The 11490-nt window shown below is 41.0% G+C and overlaps 1 protein-coding gene across 1 annotated transcript in view; it reads left to right on the top strand.

Moving 5' to 3' along the window:
• Positions 1-462: 462 nt before the first annotated feature.
• The window catches only part of dnajc3b (DnaJ (Hsp40) homolog, subfamily C, member 3b), a gene marked incomplete in the record, with an annotated part of 20229 nt that continues 9201 nt past the window's right edge, over positions 463-11490 (top strand). The window contains 7 exon segments of the mRNA XM_037683739.1: positions 463-736; positions 3925-4035; positions 4157-4281; positions 4380-4454; positions 6541-6684; positions 6781-6962; positions 7054-7173. Coding sequence (XP_037539667.1) covers positions 649-736; positions 3925-4035; positions 4157-4281; positions 4380-4454; positions 6541-6684; positions 6781-6962; positions 7054-7173 — 845 coding nt within the window.

Raw genomic sequence — 11490 nt, 5'->3', positions numbered from 1 at the left:
CAGAACATGTTAAAATAAATGTTAAAATGTAATGTTATTTTAGATCTTTATTTTATTATGTGCTAGTAAGACTCTCATACCCACAAGAAACACTTCTACATTTAATAACTAGAAGAGTAATTTGAAATAGAAGATTGGATTGATTATATCTTACAACGGCTTGCCACACTCTGTGTAGTATTACAATCTGGACAGTTCTGGAGTCATTACGTGGGAGCGGTTAAAATAGTCTCTCCAATGAGAGAACCCTACGTTATGAGACGAACCCGGAAGTTCGTCGTGTGGACCAACCACGGAAACGTAGACCTGATAGGGAGGGGACGACGAACCAGACCGATAGGTTTTTACAGTATTTACAACGAGTGCACAGTCACCGGTTTTATTTCACCAAGAAGTGGATTTACTTTAAAGTAAAGTCAGCTGTTGGCATTAAACGGCCGTCCAGGTGGAGGAACCTTTCTGCGACTCGACTCGTTTTCCGCACGGAACACTATCCGGACAGGACCGTAAATAAATGTACGGTGGTATCTCCGTTCCTTCGGTGTGTCAGAGCGGATTCAGCCACTTTCGATGACTAAAATAACCTCCGGCGGACTCAGAGCCGTGGAGTCAGTCTGTTTCGCAGCCGCAGAGTGAGTGGATCCGGGGATGGAGTGGTGTCGGCGGGCAGGAGGAGTCAGCGGGCTGCTGTGCTCCATGTCTCTGCTCTGTGTCCTCCTGGACATCCAGCTGGACGGTGAGACGTTTAAAAACACTAATAAACACAAAAACAACGACTAGTTCCTAAGTCAGAAAGTTAACCTCGATATCACGGAATAAACTCTAGATAATTTCGCTCTGAGACTTTGCCCCTGTTTGTGTTTTAAATTTAAAATGCAAATTAAAAGTGTTGGAACATTTAGTCTAATTTTAGTGTTCAGGCCGGTACGGTGGCTCCAAGGTGTAAACACGAAAAAGGAATAAACACACACAAGACATGTCATTAACACCTCATGGCTACCAGGTTTTTGTAAAGTCATAATTATTGCAACTTAATATCGCATAAATATTAATATGAATGTTTGGAACTTGTTGAAGTGCGCATGCGCAGCTTTGAGCAACGACAGCTAATTAAAAACCAAATATTAGATTTATTAAGATGTAGAAAAGCGATTTATTTTCAAGAATACCCCATTTTTTTTGGTTCATATAGTTAATTTACACATCAAACCGTTTGTGCACCTTTACATGAAGGTGTTATTTAAGAAGCTTTTTCATACTGAAATTGTTTAAAATAAATGTTTTTCATCCATCCATTATCTTTACCCGTTTATTCCATTTTGGGTCACGGGGGTCGCTGGTGCCCATGTCCAGCAATCACTGTGCGAGGGGCGGGGTACACCCTGGACAGGTCGCAAGTCCATCACAGGGCCACATAGAGACACACGAGACAAACAACCATTCACTCTCTCACTCACACCTAGGGACAATTTAGAGTTACCAATCAGCCTAATATGCATATTTTTGGTCTGTGGGAGGAAACCGGAGTACCCGGAGAAAACCCACGCATGCACGGAGAGAACATGCAAACTCCACCCAGAAGGCCCCTGGACCATAAATGTTTTTCATTTCAGCAAATGTGAAAAATGTGTATTTTAAGTCAAGATTTTAAGATCATGTAGTCAATGTGATTTTGAGAGTTATGCTGACAAGCTTTACATTTTCAGGAATCATTTTACATTTACGGTGGCGCAGTTGGTAGAGCTGTTGCCTCTCGGTGAGGTTGCCGGTTCAAATCCCAGCCCGCGACCTTTCTGGGTGGAGTGTGCATGTACTCTCTCTGCATGCGTGGGTTTTCTTCAGCTAGTCCGGTTTCCTCCCACAGTCCAAAAACATGCATATTAGGCTGATTGGTAACTCTGAATTGTCCCTAGGTGTGAGTGAGAGTGAATGGTTTGTCTCTATGTGTCTCTGTGATGGACTGGAGACCTGTCCAGGGTGTCCCCCACCTCTCGCCTAGTGATAGTTGGACATTGTCACCAGTGACCCCCCCACGACCCAAAAAGGAAGAAGCGGGTAAAGATAATGGATGGAAACTCTTAGTAACTTTTTGTTATTGTTGTTGTTGATACTCTTTTAACAATATTATTCCTTTTTATAGTTGGGTGCAATTTGGAGTTAACTTAAATACTTATTTTGTTGTTAATTAGGCTATTGAAGTCAAAGCTAAGTGTATACTTGTTAAACACCACAACCTTTTGTCACGCTACAACAACCACAACTTTCTAAAGCATCTTACTGGGATTTTATGTGATTGACCAGCACAAAGTAGTGCCCAATTATGAAGAAGAAGAAACATGATACATTTAAAAAAAACTTCTAAAAATGAGAAAAGTGTGACGGGTATTTGTTTTCAGCCTCTTCACTCTAGTGATCAAACTGCATCATGAAGACCAAGGAACACGGCAAACAAGTCGCCAGTAAAGTTTTTGATGTTTAAAGCAGGATTGCGATAAATCGCAGACTCAAACCGCATGACAATAATATTATAGGCCAATCAGACAAACCCTCACTGCCCTTCATTCCCACAATTCTCCATCTTCTACCGCTTATCTGTTGTCGGAGGAGCAGCGGCTCTACTCTGAGCTCCCTCCAGATGACCACAGTTCCCTCCGTTCCTTCCACAGTTCTATTCAGTTTATTTATAAAGTGCAAGTTCACAACAAACTTCACCTCAGGAAACTGTACACTGTTCATATAAAATGCTAATGAAAGTTATTAATCTGAAGAATTAATGCGGTGAAGCTCCACTTCATCGCAGTCTCCCATCTTGAGCAGCACACAGGCGACAGTGGAAAGGAAGAACTCCCTTTTTAGCAGGAAGAAACCTCCAGCAGAAGCGGGTTCAGGATGGGCATCCATCTGCTTTGACTGTCTGGGGAAAGAGACACGGACAAACACAGAATAACTGGATCAGCTGTAGTTTCTATAGGAAGAAAGATAAAACCACATTTAATGATTTAAATATTTACAAATACAAACACGGGCTGCCGGTTGTAGAGGGGCTGAAGCACGTGGAGAGTGTTGGAACATCATGTGGTCAGGACAGAAGGAGAGGAGTGAGAAAAATGCAGAATATTGTGTCGCATTAAGTCGATTCAGTTTATTTCTATAGCACCAAGTCACAACAGAACTCATCTCAGGGCACTGAACAGAAACATTCATATATAAAATAATAATTTAACATTAATTATCAGAGGAGGAGACTGCTTTGAGTTTAACTCCATCACAGAGTCTCATCTTGAGCAAGCGTGAAGGCGACAGTGGAAAGGAGAAACTCCCTCATGAGGAAGAAACCTATAGCAGAACCAGCTCAGGACAAGAGGCCATCTGCTTTGACCGGCTGGGTTCGAGAGGAACAGGAAGGAGGAACAGATACACAATGGCAGGTTGAGAATCACATGTTAAGATAGAAATAATATCAAATGAAAACTACTCATTTGTAACAATTAATTTAAAGAAATGTCGTCAGTTTGTCCTCCAGTAGTCTAAGCATATGGCAGCATAACAAGCCAACCCTAACTATAGGATTTATTAAAAAGGAAAGTCTTAAAACTGAACAACATGTCAGCCTCATGGGCAGAAACTGGAAGTTGGTTCCACAAGAGAGGAGCCTGAGAACTGGAAGATCTTCCTTCCATTCTGCTTTTGGAAGCTCTAGGAACTGCAAGTAAGCCTGCAGTCTGAGAGCAAAGTGCTCTGTTAGGACAATATGGAACAATAAGATCTGTAATATAAGATGGAGCTAGGTTGTTGAGGGCTTTGTAGGTTAGTAGTAGTCCTGAATCATCTCAGCAGCTGCTGTTTTAAATTTGACTTTAGAACCAAGCAAGAAAAAATAAAAGACCTGTGTTTTTTCTGATGAGGCTCAGTTTTGTGTTACAGGCGTCCTCGGGGCGACTCAAGCCGAGATCGAGCACCACTTGGAGATGGGCCGCAAACTTTTGGCAGCTGGTCAGCTGGCTGAAGCCTTGTCCCACTACCACTCAGCTGTGGGTAAGACACCACACAGGCTCTGATAATCCGTTTTCTCTTACGTGCTGCAAAATAACCTCACCCTGACTGTAGTTGGACCCCTCTGTAAAGAATGAGATCTAGTGTCTCTGACATTTTCCAGAGGGAGACTCTAAGAACTACCTGACCTACTACAAACGAGCTGCAGTGTTCCTGGCAATGGGAAAAGCCAGATCTGCTCTGCCTGATCTGACCCGAGCCATCCAGCTGAAGCCAGACTTCCTGCCTGTAAGACGTTTGCTGAACTCGCTAAAGATCAAAACTCTTGAAAGCGTTTGTTCTTAACTTCTTTTTTCACCCCGTTGCATCTCGTTTTGTATTTTCAGGCCCGGTTGCAGAGAGGAAACATCCTCTTGAAGCAGGGAAACACACAAGAGGCCAGAGAGGACTTTGAAACAGTGGTAAGCTCTGATTTTGTTTTTTGTTTTTTTACAGGAGAAACATTTGATTTTTGACAGATCTTTAATTTTATTCTGAGTTCAAAAGATACATATTTGGATTTCTAAAAAGAAGTTGCTCAAACTGCACAGTGTTTTATTAAATAGACTTTATATAAAATGTCTATAAAGCCACCGTGATGCTAAAGTTTGAGTCAAACACCACATCCAGGCGTTACAGGTCAAGTTTTATAAATCTTGACAGCTGAACAGAGATGTAAACTTTTTTTCTTTTACATTTTGTTAATTTTTACAGCTTCAATAAAAACCCAGTGTGCCTGTAAGGTTGTAGTTGATCTAAATGAGTTCAACACATTCACTAGAACTACAGTCGTCTTGTAAATGTATTAACCTTTATTTAACCAGACAAATCCCACTGAGATCACAGATCTCTTTTGCAAGGGAGGCCTGGGCCTGAAGGCAGACCAACATGCATGTTTTTGGTCTGTGGGAGAAAACTGGAGTACCCGGAGAAAACCCACGCATGCACGAGAAGAACATGCAAACTCCACACAAAGACCCCAGGTCCAACCGGGGATTGAACCCAAGACCTTCTTGCTGTGAGGCAACAGTGCTAACCACTGATCCGTCGTGCTGCCAAATGTTTGACAGGATGCAGTGAGGCACTCGTAGTATTTTATTTTTGTCAACTGGGGGATGGACGGGACGGCGTCACATCTGTGTTGCCAGCCTGCTAGCTTAGCGCTACGTTGCTGCCGGTTTTTGTCAATGGGGGGGGATGCGGAGCGGAATGTCAGTAGCATTTTTGCTAGCACATTTGTATTGCGCCCCGACAGTGTGTGGCGCCCCACTTGTATGATGGTAGGGGAAACTCTGAGATGAGAACATGCGTACTAAACGTAGCATTTGTAACTATTTGATTACAAATCTGACGACTTTTTATAGTAAGTGATTTGTGCTGAGGTCCCGTTTACTTCAGTGATTTTGTTACATCAATTTCTAAAGTAAAAAAAATTTTTTTAACTCTGATTTTGCTGTAAATACGTGAACATAAATTACATAAAAATAAAGATATATCTGCACATTTTGTGTGTGCCCAGTATCACTCAGCAGCCGTAGAAACTACAACAACAATGGAGATGTATTTACAGGTTTTCCTTCATCTGGCTGTACAGAAGTCCCTCACTTATCACGGGGGTTACGTTCCAGACACCCCCGCGATACGTGAAAATCCGCTAAGTAGGGACGTTATATTTATTTTAATATTTATATATATATTAAGGCTTTATAAACCCTTCCCACACTCTTGCAATGTTCTAAATACGCTAAATGCTCTAAGAGCACAGCGAAAGAGAGCAGACAGACTGACGCTACGGTTAATGAGCCGGTCCCGGGAGCGGACTGGCCATCTGTTCGGGTCGCGCTTGATTATTTTAAATAAACAATCCATGCCGCTCACTCTGGTATCCGCCTCATTGAAGCTCCCACAGCAGCAATGGGGAAAGACAGACCCCAACCCACCCCGTCCTTTCGCTTTCTGAGGCTGACGGCAATCACAAAGCGGGCCAGGCCACCGGGAAACAATCTTACGTTGAAAATCCGCAAAAGAGTGAGCCCGCAAAAGTCGAACCACAAAGTATCACGGGACTTCTGTATCCTCATTAGACAAATACTTTTTTAAATTAAAAAAAAAAAGTGAAAGGAGAAAAACATTTCTGTTGGGGGGTGGGGGGGCGGGTGTCCAGATGTGGCCCGAGATGTAATATCTGCACTGTTTCCCCTAGGTCACTTTCCTTGGTAGGGCACTCATCTATTCGGGGGGCGGAGGTTGTGGAGATGGAGTCATGTCTGTGTTGCGTGCTAGCTTAATGCTACATTATGCCAGCAGTTGTTGACGGAGAGGGTTGTGTGAGGACATTTAAGGACATTTCGGTAGGCAGGGCGTCCTCCTTGGGTAACACTGTGTAGCGGAAACACTGATCTGGACGAAACAGCTGAGGAACTCTTCAAAAGTCCTGTGGTTTTTAAATTAAGAATGTTTAGGAACGTTACAGAGTAATGCATGCCCTGAAAGGAGAAACTTTTTCAGCTGCAGCGCTATTCAGACCACAAAGAAGCCGAAGAGCAGCTGATGAAGGTGAACGAGCTGGAGGAGCTGCAGGAGGAGGCCCACGCCACGTACCACCAGGGGGACTACAGCGCCACAGCCTCCATGCTGGAGAGGGTTGTAGAGGTAGGTGGAGTCAGACGTCTGGTTGTGTTCAAAGATCAAAAGTGTTGAAGTCACTCGGTACGAAGGAACTTTATTTCTGCTGTTTGTCCGTCTCAGATATCTCCGTGGGATCCGGAGACACGGGAGCTGCGCGCCGAGTGTTTCATTCGAATGGGAGACCCGCAGAAAGCCATCCTGGATCTCACGCCGGCCGCGAGGCTGCGGAACGACAACCGCGCCGTCTTCCTGAAGCTCAGCCTGCTGCAGTACAGCCTCGGAGAGCACCACGAGTCACTCAAGTAAGCGTCACGCCGACGGCAGGTCCGTGCAAACGAAGGCTCGTCCGTCTTTAGAGGCCGAGTGGGTTTAGCCTCGTTTGTTTCTGTGCAGCCACATCAGAGAGTGTTTGAAGCTCGACCAGGACGACAAGGACTGCTTCAGCCACTACAAGCAGGTGAAGAAGCTCAGCAAGCAGCTGGACTCTGCAGAGGAGCTGATTCAGCAGGAGAGGTCAGTGAGTTTCAGGCTGAACGGAGGTCATGACGATCAGACCACGTGGAGATTCTAACTACCGTATCGTGTGAATGTTTCAGTTCCACAATTTTTGTGCTCTTTCAACAAATCATAAATCAAAACGTTCAGCTCGTTAAGGATGTTCCTGCTCTGACTTTTGGTATTGGTGGCACTTTAGCTTTTTGACATATTTAGCCTTTTTTGCCATTTTTTTTCCTCATAGAAAATGAATTGAGCTCATTTTACATCCTTCAGATCTTTAGATGTGTTTACAACCTTTTACTGCTCCTTTCACATTTTACTCTGCTTCAGCTTCTTTCAGCTCTTTGTGCAAATTTAAACTTTTTTCAGCTACTTTCAGCTGTGTTGTGCTCCTTTCAGATTCTTTCTGCTAACTACAACATTTTTGTGCTTCTTTTAACTTATTTCTGCTCCTTTCAATTAATTTCTGCAAGTTTCAGCTTTTTCTGGTATTTCAGCTACTATTTAGCTGTTTTTTTTGCTAATTTAAGCTTTTTATATCTAATTCCACATTTTTTTGCACTAGTTTCAAGGTTTTTCAGCTAAATTCAGCAAAAATGTGCTCTCTCCACTTCCTTCTTATAATTTAAGCTTCTTTCTGCTGTTTTACCTATTGTTCAACTGTTTTCTGCTGATATTAGCTGTTTTCAGATAATTTCCACGTGTTTTGTTCATTTCTGCTTCTTTCAGCCTAATAGGGCAAACTTGTGTTCTTTCTACTTTCTTCTGCTAATTTAAGCTTGTTTGAACTCTTCAGCTACTTTTAAAGCATTTTTTTTTATCTAATTACAGCTGTTTTCAGACAAATTCAAATTTTTCATGTTAATTTCTGCTACTTCCAACCTAAGTAGCTTCTTTCTGATTATTCCAGCTTGTTCTGCTCCTTTCATGTTTTTTCTTCTAGTTTCAGCTTTTTCTGCTATTTCAGCTACTTTTAGCAGTTTTTATACAAATTTTAGTTTTTTCATCTATTTCCACATTTTTTTAGCTCATTGCACTACTTTCCGCTTCCGTCTGATGGGTTAATAAGCTTCTTCCAGCCTTTTCAGCTTTTTTTTTTCAAATTTTTTTTTTTACTAATTTCAGCTTTTGTAGCTAATTTTCTAATTTTTGTGCTCATTTCTGCTTATTTAAACCTAATTCAGCAAATATGTGTTCTGTCTGCTTTCTTCTGCTAACTGTTCTTCCATTTCAGCTACATTTCAGCATGTTTTCAGCTGATTTCAGCTGTTTTTCAACAAGTTCTTCAGCAATAAGCACTGCATTTTCACAGTAAATGCAGTTTCTCTACGTTTTGAATTTTAAGTGAATTAAATTTTCTGCTGACACAGCAGCATGAAGCAAAGTTCTTTTCTTGTGCTGATGTTTCAGTTTTTGCCTTGTGGAGGTGAAGGGATTGTTTAAGGTGCTGGTTCTGAAATGTTTCAGCTTCCAACTCGATAAAACAACGGCAGAGACTTGCAACCTCAACTAGCTGGTTCAAGGTTTTGAACCATGTTTTTAACTTAAATTTCAGGGTTCACCCGCCCAACTTTGGAAATCAGACAGAACTCGGGGGGGATTTGAACTCTGGGTTGCCGAGTTAGATGATCTTTCTAAGATTTATTAGTTTTTTATTTTATCAGTCTTTTTTTTTAATTAAATTTGTTTTTTGAACGCATAAAACATAAACATGCAACAAATTCCCCTCCTATACTGGATCAGGCTGCCAAGTGTCCCAAAATCTCTCAACAGATCCCATCTTTCAGAGATTTTAACGTGTTCCTTTATTAGTATTCTAGAATCATTGAGTCCGTGTACATGTACTGGATGGCTCTAGTGTTTTTGTTTTTTTTTTATTTTTTTTTTAAAATCAAAAACAGAAAACTTCCTTTCATCTCTAACTGCGACTCTGATGCCGGCTGCAGTGGTTGCATTAATTATTTAAACGTGTCCACTTTAACTAAACTTTGAATATTCAAAAACTCCTGCCCGTCCTGCACAACGTATGTGCGTGACAATCAAAAGTCCTGTGTTTTGTTTTTTTCTCAGTCGGTTAACGCACCGTGGCTAAAGGCTAGTTTGTGTTAGCACTTTTATTTATGCACTTTCTCTGTGAGGCGGCCTGGAGGATGGTGTCTGCAGATGTGACCGAGCGAGGAAACTTTGTATTTGAATGTTGTTTTTTTAATAGAAAGGGTTACCTGTAAACATTCAATACAGTCAGATTTGTAATTCATCAAGAAAGTAGAAAAATATGTTTTTGTATGCGCGATATTATCGACATGGTATCGGACAATATTAGCGATAAAGTTAAATATCGGCCATTCCATCAAAATAACTCACCAATATATAAGGTGCTGTTTTTGTATGTCAACCCAGTGACAAGGATGCCTGCAGCGCCAGCACAACGTGATGACGTTACGTGCGCTGTTGAGTTTAGATTTGTGAAAATTTACAAATTTGCACTGTTCGAGTGTCGTCATTCTGTTCGAGAGAGTAGATGTCATGAATAAAATTGACATTAAACATAATCCAAGTTGAAGTGTTACATCATTTTCAGTCCCCTTTTTGGCATCTGCACTTGGTAGCAGGCCAAACTGACAAAGACCTGCAGAATAATGTAGTATTTTAATTCCACAGCAGAGAAAGCGATGTAGTCTCTGTAAATAGGTCTAGGGAAATAAAGATCGGTATTGGTATCGGTAATCTGACAAATAAGTTGTAACATATCGGCATATTGAGTATCGGTCAAAAATCCAATATCGTGCATCCCTAGTTTTTGTAGTTCTTGAAGAGAAATAGGAATTGGCTCAAGTTGGAACTCTCAGGTCAGAACTTTACAAAAATCAGTGCTTTTTTTAAACGTGAACGTTTGCATGAGGAGCAGCACATTAATCCTCCCGTGCTCTCAGTGACTGACAGGTTTGCTTTAATGACCCTCCTCAACATTTGGAGCGCGCGTCAGGCTGTTGTTGAACTCCATCTTTGGATTGCTGTAATAAAAGCTGGTGCGGTGTCGGAGTACACGGACAAATAAACTTGTTCAACAAGTTGTTGGCACGTTGCCGAGTTCTCAGTTTGGACACAAAGTCGCGAGGAGCTGAGCGCAGCGCAACATTTAAGGCCAGTTTAGGATTGTAAGAGAACATAAACGTTTTTCATTTGATCGACGACCTTCAGAAGCGTTTGTGTTGCTAACTGGGATCATTCAGCTGCTGATTACTCAGGATTAAAACTGTTTTATGCAGAAGTTTGTCCAATAGAACCCACAGTGTCTCTTTATATAAACTATTTAATGTGACCGTTAACATTGGAAATAATGTCAGATTAAAAAAAAAAACTTCTGTCCCTTAAAACGTTTGTGTTTCACTCCTGAAAAGTTGATGTTTGACGTTCAGAACGTTTCCTTCACACCAACAACTTTGTCTAAAAACTCTAAGAATCATGGAAAACAAAGCGTAAATATACGACCTCTAGAATAACTAAAGAAACTGCATTGCACTGTTAATGCTGAAGAACTTGCTGAAAAACAGCTGAAATTAGCTAAAAACATGCTGAAATGGAGCTGAAATGGAGGAACAAGCCTAGGTAAGCAGAAGAAAGCAGGAAATACACACATTTGCTGAAGCTGGTTTAAATAAGCACAAATAGGACAAAAAAATGAGTAAGTTAGCTAAAAAAGCTGAAATTAGCAACAAAAAAAAAAAGCCCTGAAAAGTAGCTGAAAGGCAGAAAGAAGCTTAAATTACCAGAAGGACGTGAAAGGAGCTGAAATGTGCTAAAAAATGTGGAATTAACTGAAAAAGCTAAAATTAGCACAAAACAGCTAAATAGTAGCTGAATTAGCAGAAAAAGCTGAAACTAGCAGAAATAAGTTAATTAGGCTGAAAGTGACAGAGATTACCATGAAAAACTTGCATTTATCTGAAAACAACTGAAATTAGCTAAAAATGCTCAACTATCTGAAAAGGTAGAACAAGCTTAAATTAGCAGAAGAAAGGAAACATGTTTGTCCAATTAGGCTGAAAGAAGCAGAAATGAGCACAAAAAAGTGAAAATTATCTGAAAAGCGTTCGAATTGGCAAAAATAGTTGAAAAGTAGCTAAAAAGCATAAAGAAGTTAAATTAACAGAAAGAAGCGGAGAGAGCACATTTGTGCTGAATTAGGCTGAAAAAAGTTTAAATGAGTGCAAAAATGTGGAATTGGCTGAAAAAGCTCAAATTAGCATTAGCATAAAAACAGCTAAATAGCAGCTGAAAAGCAGAAATAGTTGAAACTTGCAGAAATGAGCTGAAATAAGTTGGAAGAAG

The sequence above is a fragment of the Nematolebias whitei genome, chromosome 1 (genome assembly GCF_014905685.2).
Source record: "Nematolebias whitei isolate Nwh7 chromosome 1, NemWhi1, whole genome shotgun sequence".
NCBI classification, from domain to species: Eukaryota; Metazoa; Chordata; class Actinopteri; order Cyprinodontiformes; family Rivulidae; genus Nematolebias; species Nematolebias whitei.
The sequence above is the reverse complement of the archived record's forward strand: the minus strand, read 5'-3'. Positions and strand labels throughout refer to the sequence as shown.